The following is a 20,037-nucleotide window of genomic DNA, read 5'->3' as shown; positions in this document are numbered from 1 at the left end:
TTTGGGCTGACTGGGCTCACTGGTGGCAACCTGTCCCTGCTCAGGTTGACTGGGCTCATTGGTGGCAACCTGTCCCTGCTCGGGCTGACTGGGCCCACTGCTGGCAACCTGTCCCTGCTCGGGCTGACTGGGCCCACTGCTGGCAACCTGTCCCTGCTAGGGCTGACTGGGCCCACTGGTGGCAATGTTGCTGACAGACAAACAAGCAGCTGGGAAAATAACTAATTTACAAGCAGCTGAGTACAAAAACCTACAAGGAGCCCTGGTAAGACCCCACATCGCAGAGACTGAGGGCTGTGATCACCTTCAAAGCCAAACGGGAGAGTTCATCGACTAACAAAACTTGGCCGGATTTCTTAAAATAGTTGGCGTCAACTTTCCTTCGTGCGTCAATGGATGGTAACCACCCCGGTGGGGCTAACGTTGCATTGCGTTTTGTGTTCCAGTAGATGGCAGGTAAACACCAGAGTATCTGACCTAAAACACTTCCAAGATCTTAGCAGCTGAGTTCAATGCTCTTAGATTGTACTGATTTGTCCAAACCACAAATGACATCAACTGTGGGATGTGTTTTCATCGAGCTTTTGTATAAAGAGCTGCTCAAACGAAAACATAAATATAGGCTTAATGACTTCAACCGAGATTTTGCAACTATTTGCAGGTAATGGATACCATTAAAAAAAAGTAGCAGGGATAAACTTGACTGTTGCAGAATTTATTATAAGTTTGTTTTAAGGACAATATATAATTGTGATATTTGTTTTGTTTTCAATCGTGTTGGATTTTCAATATTAGATCCGTGTTATCTTAATGCAGTATTTATTTGATAAGGAAATGTTTGTGGGGTTAACCAGATTGACAACCACAATTATAAATTTCAGATTTTTTTCCAATTAATGTATCACTCGGCCGTTAGGAAAACACTACAAAGTATTGTGCAAAAATTGAGGCATATTTTTGTTCTTTCCCATTACTTCAGATAACGTATTCCTTGAAGAAAATGTTTATCTGTCTTGTAACTGTTCTCCACTGGCGTAATTTTATTTAAGTCGCACTCCGTGTCGCGTTTGTTTGGGCTTGTTCGGTTCATTTATGAATTGTATCCTACAATCCGAAACAAAAATACTTTAGTTAACGTGAATGCATTTCGCAAAGAAAGTTCAGCGTCGATTACTTCTGTTTTCCACTCTTTTTGTTCTTAATAAATATTTCCTTTGTGGTGGTTGTAGTTTAATATTGCTTGGTAATTATTCTGAAACGTTTGGCATCAAGTACTTGAAACTAAAGTACTTAACTTGGGCGCTTACTACAAGCTAGTTAACTTTAAGCTCCATCCATGGATTAACCCGAAAAGTTAACAACAAACGTTTCACAGCGCAATGCGGGTCCTGAAGTATTCTGGACAGTTTGTTTGTGTACTCTGGGGCCACTTTCGTATCTAGAAGTGAAGCATATCAGATAAACTCAACACTAGATGTCTATATAATACTCGACTCGTGACTTTTGGATACTTGGAAACCTGTTCTTCTCCATTTCTGCTTAAGAATTAGAATAATATTTGCTCTGGTCATCCATGTTGCAGCAACCTCTTCATTTACTCTAAATGGGTATCCGCTACCTTATCTCCTTTTCGGAGTAGAATGGATTTCCTTTCAATTCTTCGTTAACAGAATCACCTAGCGGAAGGGGCTTCGCCAATCCCAACTGTGTATACGTGTAGTGAAGTAAACTAGATTTTTTTGGGGGGGGGGGGAGAAACATAACTTTTTATTTCCATTGATGTTAGAATGAAGTGGTTGAGTTTTGCACCACGGAAACTGGACCTTGGGATCAACCCGCTGCCCGTGCCGATCAAGTTCTCTTCCCAAGCTAACCCGTCAGCCTGTGTTCCCTTCAAATCTGTCCTATCCATGCCCTCGTCTAAATGTGAGAAAGTGCTGACTAAATCAGTAACCAGTTCTGCCTTCTCCTCATTTTCAGTAAAAACCAAGAACATTTGGAAAGGTTGAAAACACTACTCCATTCCATAAGTTCCATTGATTAAAAGGAGATGAATCTTTTTTTTCCCAGTATTGTTCAGGCATAGTGTGGATGGTTGGGATGTGGGGTGGGAGGTATGGAAGTAGTGGCGAGAGTGTGAAAGCTGCAGAAGAGGTGACTGGGGGCTCGATTTCTACATTTTAAGAAAAAGTTGATGGATATGTGGATAGGAGAGATGTGGAGGGCTATTGTCTGGGTGCAGGTCAATGGGACAAGGCTGAATAATGGTTTGGCACAGACTAGGTGGGTTGAAGGGTCTGTTTCCTTCGGAATTGGGTCTGATCACTTGCTTCAACTTGTGAGTTTTAACCTTGTAATCATTCCCATTGTATCCTTGTTATTTTTCTTCCATTAATTCTAAATGAAAGTGCTCCACTGAATAGAAGCATCAAACTCAGTGAGTAATATTTCTCACTTTCATAACTTCTTGGTCAGCATGTAGTTTTCACTATCACTTGATCAAAAGGGCAGAGAGCACGAAAAGAGACACAAAGATAAAATGCAGTGGTGACGATCTCTTTCAGAACCTCCACTGAAGAACAGAGAAGGCATTACTTGGAGATGTGGTTGAACAAAAATAAGGTTAGATTGTGAATGTGATTTGTAGAAAGAAAAACTTCCATGAGAAGTACCTTTCATGATCACTACTCCATGCCCCTTTACTGCAATGTCCAATACATGCATATGCAAAGTCAGCCTCCACAAAGCAATGAGACTTTGAAAAGGGCAAAAATTAACGTGTAAAAAATAATTAAATCAATTGGGAGGAATAAACAATTTTCTCAATCAACAGTTATCAATGGGGATTTGGAAGTAAAATGCTTCACCTTACTTGCCTTTATTCACTGCAGATTTAATGTTTTTGAAACATACTATAGAAATATTTAAGATGTTGTACACACGAATCTCCAATACACATTTTAAAAAGTGAAAGCATAGAACAGTACAGGTCTTCAGCCCAGATGTTGTGCTGACTTATTAAGTAAATTCCTACCAAAAAAAAAACCCTTCTCCCTCATAACCTGCTATTTCTCCTTCATCCAGGTGCCTGTCTAAGAGTCTCTTAAATGCATCTAATGTTTCAGCGACCATCAGCCAGGCAATCCATTCCATAGCTTTTTTAAAAAAAAAAAAATCCCTGATGTCTTCCCTAAACTTTCCTCCCTTTGTACAAATGTCCTCTGGTGTTTGCTACTCCCACCCTGAGGAAAAATGCGCTGGCTGTCTATCTATGCCTCTCAGAATCCTATAGATCTCGAAGTCACCCTTCATTCTTCTTCACTGCAAAGAGAAAAGTTCTAGCTCTGCTAACCTTGCTCCATAAGATGTATTTTCCAATCCTGGTAAATCTCCTCTGCATCATCTCCATAGTGTTCACATCCTTCCTATAATGAGGTAACCAAAAGTGAACACACTATTCCAAATGTGGTGTTACCAGAGATTTGTAGAGCTCCAACGTGACCAGTCGCCTCCTGAATTCAATTCCCTGACTTGTGAAGCCCAGTATACCATGGGCCTTCTTAACTATCCTATCAACCTGCACGGTAACCTTGAGAGATGTATTGGATACACAGATGTTATTAAATCAGTTATCGTAATCAAGACAAACTCTAAAGATTCATGGGAAGCTTGGTACAGGTTCTTGTTAAAGTTGAAAGAATGTGAAAGGGAAATTGTGTGCTGAAAGAGAGGAGCTGCAAGTTGGTGAAGCTAGAATGTGGAATGTGAGCCCAGAAATGACAGCTCTTGAAATAAATAAGTGGACTGAACCATAAAACATAACATTTATTCCCATAAGATGTTCCATTCATTTCAATCACTTTGGTACATATTCCCCATGGAATCTTATTTTAAATGCTGTCAAAATCAACCAACCTCACATTAAAGTAAGAAAACAAATAGCAAGCATTTGCTCAATTAAACTCCTTACACCCAATCTTACAAATAAGATCTCGCCCTGATCTTTATTTGTGGTAAAGAGAAAGATGAATGTACTTGATGCTCTTTCTCTGAGACCCAAGCACCGCATGCTACTGGTACAAGATTTTTTTCCTCCATATAATGTCATGCCTTTTCTGAAATATCAAACTTGCAGAAGGGGAGCCCCCACAGAACCATCAAGAACATCAAAGCGGGCTGTACGCTTCCATATGAGTTCTAATTCATTATCTCTGCTACAGAATAGGGCATCCTGTCCCAGTGAAGAACAAACCATTAAGCTGTGGACTTTTTACTGCCCATGCTTATTTCCAAAGATTCCTCCACCCTGCCCATGGGATCTATTTCTCCTTATTTTTTCCCTTCCAACCGAACTATCTTTAGAAAACCTCAAATCCTTCCCTTGAACTTGACTTTCCAACCTTCGAATTCCTGCTAAAACGATCCAATCTGTAGCACCACGTTCTCAATTAAAGTTAAAACTCAATGCTGGGAGAAACTCAGTTGGTCAAACGGTGTACTTTATATAGCAAAGATAAATATACAGAAGCAATGTTTCAGGCTTGAGCCTTTCATCAAGGTATAGTCTCAATCGGTCAACCAGTTTACCTATCTCGGCTGCACCATTTCATCAGATGCAAGGATCGACAATGAGATAGACAACAGACTCGCCAAGGCAAATAGCGCCTTTGGAAGACTACACAAAAGAGTCTGGAAAAACAACCAACTGAAAAACCTCACAAAGATAAGCGTATACAGAGCCGTTGTCATACCCACACTCCTGTTCGGCTCCGAATCATGGGTCCTCTACCGGCACCACCTACGGCTCCTAGAACGCTTCCACCAGCGTTGTCTCCGCTCCATCCTCAACATCCATTGGAGCGCTCACACCCCTAACGTCGAGGTACTCGAGATGGCAGAGGTCGACAGCATCGAGTCCACGCTGCTGAAGATCCAGCTGCGCTGGATGGGTCACGTCTCCAGAATGGAGGACCATCGCCTTCCCAAGATCGTATTATATGGCGAGTTCTCCACTGGCCACCGTGACAGAGGTGCACCAAAGAAAAGGTACAAGGACTGCCTAAAGAAATCTCTTGGTGCCTGCCACATTGACCACCGCCAGTGGGCTGATAACGCCTCAAACCGTGCATCTTGGCGCCTCACAGTTTGGCGGGCAGCAGCCTCCTTTGAAGAAGACCGCAGAGCCCACCTCACTGACAAAAGGCAAAGGAGGAAAAACCCAACACCCAACCCCAACCAACCAATTTTCCCTTGCAACCGCTGCAATCGTGTCTGCCTGTCCCGCATCGGACTGGTCAGCCACAAACGAGCCTGCAGCTGACGTGGACTTTTTACCCCCTCCATAAATCTTCGTCCGCGAAGCCAAGCCAAAGAAAGAAAAAAGAAGAAAGAAAAAAAGTCTCAATCGACATCCACATTCTTAATTCCTTGATGAAGGGCTCAAGCCCGAAACATTGCTTCTGTATATTTTTAAAATCTCTCTCTCCGTGTTGATGCAATCGTGAAGAAGGGTCGCCTGGTGAGGAGAGAGTTGGCATGTCACCAAAGACTTTTGGAAACTTCTTCAGGAGACCATTCTGTCTGGCACAAAACTTTGAAACTCCAGATGGTTATTAACTCGCCCGCCACATCACAGGCACCAGACTTCACTCCATCTAGAACATCTCCATAAGAGGTGGTCTCTTGATAAAGCAGCCTCTCTCCTCAAAGGAAAAAGAAGACCGGGATGGCTTCTTCCCCTTCTCCATCAGATTCCTGAATGACCAATACTGGTGAACAGATTGCCCTATTTTGACCCCCCCCCCCCCCCCCATTTTTATTTTGGAACTTGGTTTTATCTATAAATGTTTGCAATGTGATGCAACTGCAAAGCAACGAATTTGGTGACCATAAAGTTTGAAGAAGCGCACTGCCTGATCTGCAGAGTGGCTTCTCTGCTGGCAAACGCGCGGTCCTCCCGCCCCCAATGACTGGTTCGGCCAATCAGCGGCTCGAGCCTGAGTGACGCCACGGCTCAAGGGGGAAGCGGCGGTGAGAGGTTGGGGTGCCCGCGGAGAGGGAGGGGCATGCGCACTGACGCTGTGGGGCTGCTCGCCTCGCAGAGCGGGACGGGTCGGTGCGGCGTGCAGGGCGGCAGAAGTTGGCTGCGTCGCTGCGTGCGAGGGACGGCCGGCAGCCGCCTCCACTCCTATTGCTTCAGCCTGTCAGCGCCCGAGTCGAGGGTGAGCGTGCAAACCTGGGCCTGCGGGTGTGCATCTGACTGCCCCCGTTTTGACAGCCCCAGCAACCTGCTGCATGTCGACCAGCCTTGAACAGCGGAGCTCGGGCTCGATTTGATCCAAAGTGGCGTCGGAAACTGCGGCAACAACTTCTTGAAAGGAGTTGCCACTCGTGGAAACTCTTGGGGATCGTGTGAAGTTTTGCTTTGGTGAGTGCCCTTATTCACGTGGCTCGTCTGATATAACGAGAAGCACTGAAAAATAATGGCATGCATGCTCTCTCTCTCTCTCTCTCTTTCTCTCCTTCCTCTCTTTCTCTCCTTCCTCTCTTTCTCTCCTTCCTCTCTTTCTCTCCTTCCTCTCTTTCTCTCCTTCCTCTCTTTCTCTCCTCCCTCTCTTTCTCTCCTCCCTCTCTTTCTCTCCTTCCTCTCTTTCTCTCCTTCCTCTCTTTCTCTCCTTCCTCTCTTTCTCTCCTTCCTCTCTTTCTCTCCTTCCTCTCTTTCTCTCCTTCCTCTCTTTCTCTCCTTCCTCTCTTTCTCTCCTTCCTCTCTTTCTCTCCTTCCTCTCTTTCTCTCCTTCCTCTCTTTCTCTCCTTCCTCTCTTTCTCTCCTTCCTCTCTTTCTCTCCTTCCTCTCTTTCTCTCCTTCCTCTCTTTCTCTCTCCTTCCTCTCTTTCTCTCTCCTTCCTCTCTTTCTCTCTCCTTCCTCTCTTTCTCTCTCCTTCCTCTCTTTCTCTCTCCTTCCTCTCTTTCTCTCTCCTTCCTCTCTTTCTCTCTCCTTCCTCTCTTTCTCTCTCCTTCCTCTCTTTCTCTCTCCTTCCTCTCTTTCTCTCTCCTTCCTCTCTTTCTCTCTCCTTCCTCTCTTTCTCTCTCCTTCCTCTCTTTCTCTCTCCTTCCTCTCTTTCTCTCTCCTTCCTCTCTTTCTCTCTCCTTCCTCTCTTTCTCTCTCCTTCCTCTCTCCCTCTCCTTCCTCTCTCCCTCTCCTTCCTCTCTCCCTCTCCTTCCTCTCTCCCTCTCCTTCCTCTCTCCCTCTCCTTCCTCTCTCCCTCTCCTTCCTCTCTCCCTCTCCTTCCTCTCTCCCTCTCCTTCCTCTCTCCCTCTCCTTCCTCTCTCCCTCTCCTTCCTCTCTCCCTCTCCTTCCTCTCTCCCTCTCCTTCCTCTCTCCCTCTCCTTCCTCTCTCCCTCTCCTTCCTCTCTCCCTCTCCTTCCTCTCTCCCTCTCCTTCCTCTCTCCCTCTCCTTCCTCTCTCCCTCTCCTTCCTCTCTCCCTCTCCTTCCTCTCTCCCTCTCCTTCCTCTCTCCCTCTCCTTCCTCTCTCCCTCTCCTTCCTCTCTCCCTCTCCTTCCTCTCTCCCTCTCCTTCCTCTCTCCCTCTCCTTCCTCTCTCCCTCTCCTTCCTCTCTCCCTCTCCTTCCTCTCTCCCTCTCCTTCCTCTCTCCCTCTCCTTCCTCTCTCCCTCTCCTTCCTCTCTCCCTCTCCTTCCTCTCTCCCTCTCCTTCCTCTCTCCCTCTCCTTCCTCTCTCCCTCTCCTTCCTCTCTCCCTCTCCTTCCTCTCTCCCTCTCCTTCCTCTCTCCCTCTCCTTCCTCTCTCCCTCTCCTTCCTCTCTCCCTCTCCTTCCTCTCTCCCTCTCCTTCCTCTCTCCCTCTCCTTCCTCTCTCCCTCTCCTTCCTCTCTCCCTCTCCTTCCTCTCTCCCTCTCCTTCCTCTCTCCCTCTCCTTCCTCTCTCCCTCTCCTTCCTCTCTCCTCTCCTTCCTCTCTCCCTCTCCTTCCTCTCTCCCTCTCCTTCCTCTCTCCCTCTCCTTCCTCTCTCCCTCTCCTTCCTCTCTCCTCTCCTTCCTCTCTCCCTCTCCTTCCTCTCTCCCTCTCCTTCCTCTCTCCCTCTCCTTCCTCTCTCCCTCTCCTTCCTCTCTCCCTCTCCTTCCTCTCTCCCTCTCCTTCCTCTCTCCCTCTCCTTCCTCTCTCCCTCTCCTTCCTCTCTCCCTCTCCTTCCTCTCTCCCTCTCCTTCCTCTCTCCCTCTCCTTCCTCTCTCCCTCTCCTTCCTCTCTCCCTCTCCTTCCTCTCTCCCTCTCCTTCCTCTCTCCCTCTCCTTCCTCTCTCCCTCTCCTTCCTCTCTCCCTCTCCTTCCTCTCTCCCTCTCCTTCCTCTCTCCCTCTCCTTCCTCTCTCCCTCTCCTTCCTCTCTCCCTCTCCTTCCTCTCTCCCTCTCCTTCCTCTCTCCCTCTCCTTCCTCTCTCCCTCTCCTTCCTCTCTCCCTCTCCTTCCTCTCTCCCTCTCCTTCCTCTCTCCCTCTCCTTCCTCTCTCCCTCTCCTTCCTCTCTCCCTCTCCTTCCTCTCTCCCTCTCCTTCCTCTCTCCCTCTCCTTCCTCTCTCCCTCTCCTTCCTCTCTCCCTCTCCTTCCTCTCTCCCTCTCCTTCCTCTCTCCCTCTCCTTCCTCTCTCCCTCTCCTTCCTCTCTCCCTCTCCTTCCTCTCTCCCTCTCCTTCCTCTCTCCCTCTCCTTCCTCTCTCCCTCTCCTTCCTCTCTCCCTCTCCTTCCTCTCTCCCTCTCCTTCCTCTCTCCCTCTCCTTCCTCTCTCCCTCTCCTTCCTCTCTCCCTCTCCTTCCTCTCTCCCTCTCCTTCCTCTCTCCCTCTCCTGTTGGCCATGGGCTGGAGCTGGACAGCGTCAATGACTTGTATCGAGGCGAGTCTTTTGCATGAAGCTGCTCAGCACCTGGTAACTTTTGGAGGCGGCTCGCTGCACTTTTAAGATGTTTTTCCCTGTCAATCACAGAGTTGGAGCTCCTTGCAGAAGTTTTCTTCGTGTTTTGCAGATGGAAAAGCAAATGATTGGTCCCCCCCCCCCCCCCCCCGCATTCCCCGTTTGAACCATACGTCCAGAATAGGAAACTAACATTCTGTACCAGCGTGGGCTTTAATGCTTTGAATTCATATAATTCTAAACCCCTGGCCCTGATTCTAAGCAAGTTGCAGTCACGTTTGTACTTGGTTTCATAAATAATGATTTTAAAATTAAATTGATCATTGATCAAGTTGTGCAAATTGGCTGGGATGTCATTTTGGAAGTAAAAGTCCAGTGTTTTTACTTGCCTTGAGTAAAATAGCCTCACATCCAGGGTCAGATAGACAAACCAACAGTGAAATGAAGAAACCCTCAGGGTGTTTCGTTATTATTGACCTCCTTGACATCAACTCTTTTAAATATGCAAGTTAAGAATCTAGATGCTGCTGCATTTTCTGAAATAAATTTCTTTCATAATCCCAGGATGTCCCAAAGCACTTCAAGGCCTTCTAGTTCTGTGTGGTGGAAGAACTGCTGTGCTATAAAGAAGGAAGTTTAATTAAGTCTCATACCTCAGACATTACTGAGCTGATGACTAATATGTTTCAAATGTAATTGTTTGAGGGGAAACTATTGACTAGGGTATAGAAGGTACATTTTATTTCCATCTGTCAGAAATCGAATGTGCAATCTTCAGACTCCAGTGAAATTAACTCAACCAAGACAATTGAAAAAGTTTACTTTTTTTGATGTACAGTATAGGACTTGGTGCTTTGTTACTTCCTCAGGACCAATAAAATTTTAATCATTGAAATACAAAGCCGCACTGTTTTTAAAAGTCAGAAAATCCAGAATATATTAAGAAAGATGCAATGCCACAAGTTGTAATTGAACTATATCCAGAGCACGGTGTGGAAAGCTCTAATGTGAGTGCACTTGTGTATGGCAATGTGTTGATTTGGTGCCACTTCCTTGTGTTCCCATTGCTTATTTTTGTTTGCTTATTTTTCAATGTGAATTATTTTGTGTCAAAAATAGACGATTGCTTCAGATGTGCTGCTAAACCCAACAAAATTGGAAGAGATCTATGAAAAGTGCTAGGTTGAATGGTTCCAGTGCGGTTCATCCTTTGCGTTACAAAGCTTGTGGGGGTGGTGGTGGGGGGTGGAGGAGGAGGTGGCAAGGGAATGATGAGGCAAAGTTCTTGTACAGAAGCATGCAACAGTAGGGAAAAATACCTCTAAGATTCTGGCATTTGATTGTGAAAATTTTTAGGAATGATCAAAATGGCTTTGAATATTCATTAAATCGATGCTTCGCTGCATTAAATGAATAGATTTCAAGTGCTAAAGGCATATTGGGACTGCTTTATGCAACAAAACAAATTAGCTACTCTGTATCTATTCACCTTCTCAATTGTGATGTGCAGCTGGTAGAACCCTCCTTCACAGCTGTGTTCATCCATACCAAGGTCATTGTCAAAGAAACTTGTTCGGATTTGTGTGGACAACTGAATTCTTTGTCATTTCTTCATGCAGGGTAGGGAAAGGAGCCAGATATTCCCTCATTCTTCTGTGCACCTTAAGCTGCTTTGCATCAGTGCAAAAGCGGATTGTGTAATAAATGGCTCGAAGATCTTGTGAGTTCTTTATGTAAACTTCAATTTGTAATGCGGTAGAAAATTATACCGTGGTTGTAGTTTAAGAGAAGATATTGCTTAATTTGGATTTTGGGCAGCAAATATGTGAAACTCGAGTGGATTGATATTTTGTATCTTACAAATTTTAGTTTTGGCCAGCTGTTCACTGGAATGTACATTGGATACCTCTTGCTTGGCTCCTTGTGATGAGGTACATAAAAGGGTGTTATTTCAACAGAAGGATTTAGTGAAGGTTTGGTTTACGGCATTGATAAGATCTTCATTAGAAATTTAAATTTCACACTTAGCACTGGAAGCTATTGTTGCTTCATGATTTTTCTAGCTGTTCTTCCCATACCAACATTTATTATGTTTCATAAATACAAAAACACTTTTAAAAATAGCCATCCCTTCCAGTGCTGTGGGTGCCATCTGCTGGTGATTGGGTTTTTTTTTTGCCAATTGAAAATACCTTGAAATTTTAAGTGAAACTGATGTGCAAGTATTACTTTGTGGTTACCACATCTGCAAGTAACCTGCAATCTAAAAAGTTCATTCTTAATTTCTCTTGTCCTGTTTGCATTGTAATAGTGAAGATTCAATGTAAATGCACAATTTGTTTTTCAAATTGTTAAACTTCTATTCACTATTTGCATTTCACCAGATTCACATTAAGCGAGTCAGGGAAAATATTCTGAAATTTTTCAATTAAACTTTTACATTTTAAGAGATTGGTGTTCTCACATTTAATCATGATTTAATTGGACTTCAGGGGTTCCGACCTGCGTTCTTTATTTTTAAATGGCAAGACATGTGTTTTAGATTAGTTCTGTGGCAGCTGTGTGCTCATGTCAGATGTTGAGAAAATAACTTTTTACACCAGTTTTGTTTGCTTTTCACGTGCCTTTTTAAAATTAAAACCTTTTCTAATTCATATGACTAAAAACAAAAGTTAGCGGGTTTGAGCTGCACAATCGAATTTTCAATATTGGCAGAAACAGTTTTGGGTGATTGTGTGATTGAAAATATGTAACAGTTCAAAAATATAGGGGATGTTTGGCCCTTCATCCAAAATTTGACTTGATTTGCAGCAAAAACGTGCTCATCTTAATTTATTCAATTCATGATCAACATTTCAATTAAACTCAAAACTTCACTTTTTTCCAAAAGTTGTTTTAAAAGCACAACCAAGAGTTCAGAACCACCAATGAGAGTTGCACAGGAGTTCAGGACAGAACATGACTCCAGTAGGATATTTTCTATTTTATCAATATATAACAAAATTGCAGGTAGGGTGTAAGAAACAAATTTCAGTGTTGTTATTGCTACTTAAGCATGTTTATTATTTTAAGCTTTGGCTACTAATGTAACGTAAAGGTTAGTAAAATATCATTTTTGCATAGCCTGCTTCAAACTTGCAATCATTAAAGATCTTCATGCAAGAGTTTAGTAGAAAATACCAAAATTTTATTCCATTCTTTTACACCCACTAGTTACTTCTATGTCCTTTGAGCAATTGGTTTTGTACCTTTTATTGCCACAGGGCTTCAATTGAAAATGAATTATTCTTCATTTCTTAAAAAAAATCTTCTGACAGCTTGTATTTTTTTAAATTAAAAATGTTTTATTTGCTTAATTGAATTAGCTGATGGTCCTTTGGCATAATTAATTTAGTAACAAAGAATTGAAATGTACTTTTGTAATAATCAGCACTGATTTGCTGTGTTTCAAGTTCTGAATTATTTTTGTGTGTTGATGGACTGACTGTGATTGAATTTTAATATTTAAGCTCGTGCTCTCTTTGAAATTTGGCAATGAGAATGTCAGAAGGGGAAAAAAAAACAGAATTCTGGGTGGTAGCACGGCCAAGTTCGTGGCTGACACCCAGTGTAGTCTTTAAAGAATGCTGTATTATTCAAGATGCTGACTTGGTGTAGAGACTTCAAACTGTGACTGTACTTGTTCAAGTATCTTGAAACAATCCAGTACTATTATTTGAACAAGAGCAGGAAACTCTCTATTTGTGTTGGTTAACATTCCTTCCTCAACAAGTACTACCAAAAACAAAATAACTTTGGGACTTGGCTTTGCTCTGTTCAGCTCTTTTGTTTACTTACATGGCAGTGACCAAGATTAATTGAACATAAAATACTGATTGATGTGATAGTGTTTCGATGCCACTTCTTTCTTAATAGATTTTAATGGGAACATTTGTACTGAGAAGATTTGATTTATTTTAACAACAAACTGAATTTAAAGAAAAGTCCACGATCTGGATCAAGGTTAAAACAGTGGTCGCAGTACTCACACAAGAGTATTGCAGCAACTCAGTGGGTCATGCAGCATCTATAAGAAGTCCAAGTATGAGCCAAAGGCAGGCAGGTGCTTGAAATAAAAGGGGAAGGAAAGAAGAAGGAGGAGGATGGGGCAGGGGAAGAAGCAAGAAATTACAGCTGGATACAAATTTCAGGGATGAAGAGGAAAAACAGCTAAGAAATGATAGGGGAAGGGGGTAGCCCCTTGAATGACGAGGGACAAGAGAGGGGAGCTGGAGGTAAGGAGATGGGGATAAGGAAAGAGAGAGTATCTGGGGGAGGGTTTAATGCAAACTAGAGAAGTCGAATTTAAAGCCATCTGGATGGAGTGTGCCCAGACAGAATTAGTAGAATTCAGCAAGATAAGTGAAGCGAGCAACAGTTGATGCCAGAGACCATTGTGGGAGCCAAACTGAGTGGCTTGGAAAAGGAGTTGGAAACCCCCTTCCCTCTCACTCCCCACCCCCACCAATTCTCAGCTTTTTTTCTCTTAACCTCCAACCTGTACTAATTATATCTTAACTGTTGGCCTGTACTCTCCCTGCCCTTTACTTCCCCCCCCCATTCAGACACTTACCTGCTTTTAGCTCCAACCTTGACAAAGGGCTCAGGCCCCAAATGTGGTTTACCCTTCACTTCTCATAGATCTAATGAGTTGTTCCAGCAAGTTTGTGTAGTCCACCACTTGGATTAGGCAGTTTTAGAAGATGATTAGGAGGCAAATGAAAAATGAATGAAATAGATACTGTTCAAGGGAAGAAATGGGAGCAAAGAAGTCAGAGGGATGTCTGGCAATAAATCTTCATATGTTACATAATTCGCAAGTTTAAATATAACATTAAGCCAAAGGAAGAGATGTTGCAGCAGGTGAGTGAAGGTTTGATTGAAGTATAGAATGTATGATATTAAATTTGAGGGAGAGGATGAACTGTAATGGGAGAACGAAAATGCAAGTTGGGTCAGGCAGCATGCACAGTGAGAGAAGAACTTTTGATCATAGCAGGCAAAATGGTTAAAACTGAAATTGTTGAATTCCTTATTGGGTCCCAAGGATTGCAATGTTCCTGGTCAGAAGATGAGATGATGCTCTTTGACCTTGCATTGGATTTACTAGAACAAGGTAGGAAGCCACAGATATTCTGAGATGGAGAATTTAAGTGACTTGTGTGGACCAAGTGGGTGTTCCACACACCATTTATCCATTCAGGAGCCCTGCATTAAATCAGAGGTGCAAATGAATTACTACTACACTCAAAGGAATATTTGTGCCCCTGGCAGTGCAAATGGATCCCGCCACCACACACTTCCTGCTTTAGCTTTATCAAGGGATTGACTATTCTCGCTGACTCTTTGATTCCCTGTTCCATCCACGTGATAACTCTCTTCCCTTTTTGCAATATCTTGCAAGGCTAATGGCAGCAAGTGCAACACCTGCTCTTTTCCACCATCTTTTGACTGGGATCATGGCCATAAAATGTGGTGTACAGCTGAATATTTATGCTTGTTGAAGGTTTATTTGTGTTTTGGCATTTGTTAATTCAACAGGAAATCAGGGAATTGTTGGTTTGTTTGTGGTCTGTTGCTGGTTGGAGATGGGATTACGTCTCCCATTGCAGCTCTCTAAAATAGTCAAAACTTCATGCTGCTGCTCTGTGTGAGGCCAGGGGTTGTTATTCTGAATGTAATGAGGATTCAGGTTATCGTCTCTAATTTGTAATTTACTGGATAATTTTTTTTCTTGAAGAAATAAGCTGCACATCCATTGGAACATTGGTGTCTGTTCATGTAAAAACTGAAACTCTGACCATAGCTTTTTAAAATGAAAATTTATAAGACTGGATCATTTTTGAGTTGGGCTTGCAAAGCCAATCCATTACTGCTTCATGGCTCAGTAAATCCCCAGGTATCTGGAACCTATGGGGATTGGTAAATGATGGATCAGTGAATTTTCGGGTTGTTTGAGATTGTGATGGGTGAACTAATCACTGGGAGTTGCTGATTTTAAAATCTCCCAGTTTTTACCTACCATATTTGTTTTCCATGATTTTATTTTGCTGGTTGCTTGAATTCTGGATAATGGGATTTTACTGTTTATTGTTTCTCAAATCCTATTTGCAATTCAAGGCATCTGAATCAGATGGGAAATAGAAGATGATTGAGTATTTGCATTATGTTTAGACTTAAATTTATTTGTAAAATGCAATACTCTTTCTTTCTGGGAGTGGAAATTAGAAAATCCGCTTCATGATTCTACTGTTCTCCATGACGGTCCTTCAGTGAGTAGTAAATCACCTTGTTCAGTGAGTAATATTTCTTTCAAATAGGATTTGAGTTATAATTGAATAATTATGTCCGCTTCACTTAGCTTTTTGTGCATTTTTCCTTTAGGTTTGTAAAGGCTCAAAGGAAGGCCAGAAATTGTGATCCACTCCTCGCTGAGACGTATAGCTACAGTGGCGAGAATTTTACTCCCTGCAGGAGGTGATTTTGGCCACGTTTGAAGAATATCTATAGTGGAAAGCAGCGTTGTGTTCGAAGCATGACTTCACATGGGGTTCAAACGTCATTACTCTTCACTTTGATATGTGGAGTGTCAATGGGTGAGTTCTTTTGAATAGACGTGAAAACCCTAGCAAGTCTACATATTTTCAGATATTGTCTCATTGCAGCCAGTTGTGAGGAGAAACTGGTAAGACTAGATTGATTTTTCTCCAGAGCAGACAATGTTTAAAAGGGGGAGATGAATGGGGTGTGTAAAGTGAGGAGGAATACAGATAGTGTTGCCTGCCCAAAACCTTTCCCCCTTATCGGAAGTGAATAAAAGTAGAGGACAGTAATTTGGGTCAAGGGATAAGAGATGTAGAAAGGGACACCTTTTGATTTTTTTTTTTTCCCCCCATCCAGAGACTGGAGAGTATCTGGGATGCACTGCCTGAGACAGGAGTAGAAACAGTTGCTGACAACATTTTAGTGTCAAGCTGAGAATGTGAATAGCATGGGCATGGAAAGATATAGGCCCAGAACTGGAAGAAGGATTAATAAGGATGGGTGACTATTGGACATTGAAAGCCTGATTGCATGCTGCATGATTTCTTGAGGTTCTAAAAAAGAAAATAAACACTGCCATTTTGTCTTGCCTCCAATCTCAATGTTCAGGCTTTAAAGTCCAAACACTGTACCACTTGACATGATTTGCCAGAAGATCTCTGTATATTTCCAGCACAGGAGGAGGTTTTTGGTGCAGATGTCAGGATGTTTATAAAGGAGGCTATAATTTCCACTGTTGCATTTGTTTGATAATTTTGAATCCTCTTCTTAAAATATTTATCATATTTCTTTAAACTAACTGGTTTGCCAAATAGGTTAACAGTCCTAAATCTGCCTTCCTATTATAGGACAAAGAGATCCTACCATTGCTTCAAAATTCAAATTCTCATTATAACAAGTTTATGCATTGTAGAATAGTAGAGAAAAGAAAGGAAACCAAGGTAATTAAGGCAACAGAATGATTAATGGAATTCTGAAAAAAACTGCAGAAAAATTATTTTTGATTGTGGTTAAAGAATGAAGTTGACAAAATAAATGGAAAGAAAAGTACCACAAAAAATGAAGAGTTGAGGGGTTAAAAATTAAAGAACCAATGTGGATTAAAAGAAGTACTGATCAATTAAAAGCATGGATAAATGCGTTGAGCACAGTTTTGTTTTAAAGATTATCTTGCAATCTTTTACTTGAAAAGTCGTGCAATTCCAAATTACAGCAATGCCTTCAGTTCTGGTCTGAATAATGTGGCAAGAATTTAGCAGCTATCAAGTACATAGAATAGTAATTGATTAAAAAAATGTTGGATATTTTTGACTCTGAGTCTTTAATTTTAATTTCAGCTTGAAAACACCATTACGGCAAGCATTTGTAGTTAATAGTTGGTTTCTTTTTAATTTTCCAAATCAATGAGTTCTAGTTTGCTGGAAATGTCTTGTGTGGCTGATCCCACCACACAGCTACCTCATCTTTATCTCCTATTTGTGGACTTTGTTGTTTTTAAATTTCTTATTCATCTAGTGTATAATTTCATAATTTTATTATGGATGACTGCTTACCAACGAGCTCCTAATAGGATATGGATATTTTTGTGGATGAATTGATGCCTTGGATTTTGTGTAACAAGTTAATAGAGCTTGCTAAAGTGCTCACTTTTATTTATTTTAATAATTCCTCTCACCCACTTCTTTCCGTTCTAGGCACAAGGCGTTTTGGAAATGTACTGAAAATGTTGCCAAGATAATCAAACATATGCAAGCAAAGGCTTGACTTGAATTCTGGCCTACAGTGTAGCATGGAGCATATTAAAACTCTTTGCTTCTGTTTCATGCTTGTAGTACTATCTGTGCATTTTATTTTAAAACTGACTTGTAGCAGATGGAGATTTCTATTTATATGGTCAAGTGTTGAATGCCAATTATTCATACTGAACCAGTCTCTTTTTAAAAGTTTATGAAGAACGAGTAAAGGAGTTGATAACCAGAATAATGTAATAACGTGAATTCGGGAAATTGTGTGTCAATTGCTTTCACAGTGCGATGGAATGGGGTTAAGTGGGAACAGATACACGTGGTAGCATTTTTAACGAGTTGGAGAATTTAAAAGTAAGCGAATAGGAAGAGAATTGGCATTCTCTGGAGGTGACAAAAGGGTTTGAAAGGTGGAGGTTGAAGATATTTTTGAGGTAAAATATTCTTCATCCGAGCTCTGGTCAATATGCGATCAGACTACAATGACGATAAACTTTGTCCTTGCCAAGACAGCCTAGGTGGGAAGAAAATAGGGAGTGTTTCTGGCAGAATAGCGATGTGATTAAATATGATGAAACAAACTAGCAGTGGCTTTGAAAGTAAGGAAGGATAGTTTTTGGTTACAGAAGAATCATATTTGTAAAACGGACAGATCAATGCAGATTATGGACTGGGAAACTTCAGAGAGGTATGGTCTGAATGTAGGCAGTTGAGATGAGCATGGGGAGACAATTGGTCAGTGGGGATATGTTGGGCTGAAGGGACTGTTTCCATGACTGTGTGACTGATAAATTTAATCCTATGCACCAATCTTTTATACTTTCTGAAAACCTAAATATACTGCATCTACAGGTTTTCTCCATTGACTCTACTTGTTATATTCTTATAACAATTTTTAAAAATATGATTCACCTTTCATTGAACTGATTTAAAGCTATGTTAAATTGGTTTGATTACATTAAACACTGTTATTGACTAGCCACACATTCCTTGATTATAGTTTCCAGCATTTTGCCAACATGTTAAGCTTGCAGGATACTGCAAATATCTCGAGGTTAAGTCGCCTCCTTTTTGTCATCTTTCTTTCTTGAATTTTAGTCACATTTGAGCATTTCTAACTGCTGGTCCCTTCCTTGTACTTGATGGAGTTATAAGAACAATACGCTCAGTATTTTTCTATCCCTTTCCTTTTAAACCCAAGGGTGCAAGCATCTATTCTGAATGACTTGTCTGTCTTTAGGTCCAAGATGCTTAACAATAAGGCAGATGAGAGAAGATTTGAGAGAGGGTGTAATTGCTTTAGAACAGTTAACTTAAAAACCTGGAAAGAGTTAGGATTATATTCTATGGGGGTTGGATGTTGTCTTTAATGAAAAGAAAAGCTATTGTTGGAGATTCTGGTCCTTTACAAAATGAAAAGGAATTTGCATTGACGAGGAAGCTGTGGAAAATATCAACTCTCATCGGAAACAAAGTGAATTGAAATATCATTTCCCAACATTGAATATGTAGTAAAATGTTAAGCACTGAATGCTGAATTTGTTTAGGTTCTAACTGCTTTTGAACAGTGATTTGTGCACAAACATGACATGCTAATGAAGTTGGGGAAGGACTACTTGAGACATTAGATGTGCATTAAAGGCTGCCATTTTTGTAGAAATGTATTTGTGAGGTTGGGCAGTATGATTCATGTTTGGGTTTCTTGTTTAGATTTTGTGACCAATTTAAACACAGTTTGTGGATGTGATCACTTTTCTCAGAATCAAGACATTGTGATTGTGTTGGAAAAACTGTACGTTGTTGCAACATGTAATTTAGTTTTATTATAAGAGGAAAACAAGTGTTGTTTGGGGGTATCCCTGAGTCAAGTTTTGGATCAAATTGGGAAATGCTTATGCATGGATCAAAATATTGATGCATACTGGGACATGTTAAAAAACATTTAATTTTCAGTGTTTATAAGCAGCCATTACACTGTTGATTCGGTTCTTTGCATTACGTTTATCAGTGAGATCATGTCAGTGTCTGTATGGTTGTTTTACAAAATCTTTTGGCTCCTGTTTTCATCTTTTGAATACTAAGGGTAGAACTGCTTTTGTAGATCCACTCGTGTTGAGATCCTTGAATGATGAGATGTGCCTCAAGATTAGTGAATGGCCTTTTGAGATTGAGGTGTGTCCAAACTTTTTCTAACGAGGGATAGTGAAACTCTAGAATGCTAAACCCCTGAGGCTCTTGGAGGCCAGATCTTTGGAGGCATTTGAAATGGTAGTAGATTAATTTTTCAAAGATGGGGAACCAAGGGTAATGGAATTAGGAGAGATGAGTAAAAATACAATGCTGGAGAAACTAAGCAGGTCCAACAGTGCTCTTTATGGTTATCTTTGCTCTATAAAATATACTGTTGGACTTGCTAAGTTTCTCCAGCATTGTGTTTTTACTTCAACCATGGTGTGTGCAGACTTTCGTGTTTACCCCACTCCCTCAGGAGAGATGAAGTATCTATCATATTGAATGGGGGCAGGCTTGAGGATTCAAGTGGTCTACTCCTGCTTCTATTTTCTTATCAAAAATATTAGAATGTGTATAAATAATAGTTAAGCCAACTATGGTAATATATTTTTAAGATGATGTTTGATCATTATTCTTTTTGTGGAGGTGAGGAGTAAACCACTTTCAAATATTAATGTTTCTTAATGGTGATTTACAACTTCATGTAAGTTGTATGAATTCAAAACTATAAAGTTACTACAAAATATTCTTAGGGGCAATGTACATTATTTGCAGGGGAATTTAAA

At 41.5% G+C, this 20,037-nt stretch overlaps 1 protein-coding gene across 4 annotated transcripts in view; it reads left to right on the top strand.

Moving 5' to 3' along the window:
* The first annotated feature begins 222 nt into the window (after positions 1-222).
* Positions 223-20,037, top strand: part of tgfbr3 (transforming growth factor, beta receptor III) — a 213,839-nt gene continuing 194,024 nt past the window's right edge. Inside the window, exons 1-2 of one of the 4 annotated variants that reach the window (XM_069939189.1) lie at positions 223-661; positions 15,336-15,547. In XM_069939189.1, coding sequence (XP_069795290.1) covers positions 15,487-15,547 — 61 coding nt within the window. In that variant the 5' untranslated portion in view covers positions 223-661; positions 15,336-15,486. Of the gene's footprint in view, positions 662-6,052; positions 6,428-15,335; positions 15,548-20,037 lie in introns of those variants that run through there. The other 3 variants (XM_069939191.1, XM_069939190.1, XM_069939188.1) reach the window with 3 other exon arrangements.

The sequence above is a fragment of the Narcine bancroftii genome, chromosome 5, assembly GCF_036971445.1.
Source record: "Narcine bancroftii isolate sNarBan1 chromosome 5, sNarBan1.hap1, whole genome shotgun sequence".
NCBI lineage: Eukaryota > Metazoa > Chordata > Chondrichthyes > Torpediniformes > Narcinidae > Narcine > Narcine bancroftii.
The sequence above is the reverse complement of the archived record's forward strand: the minus strand, read 5'-3'. Positions and strand labels throughout refer to the sequence as shown.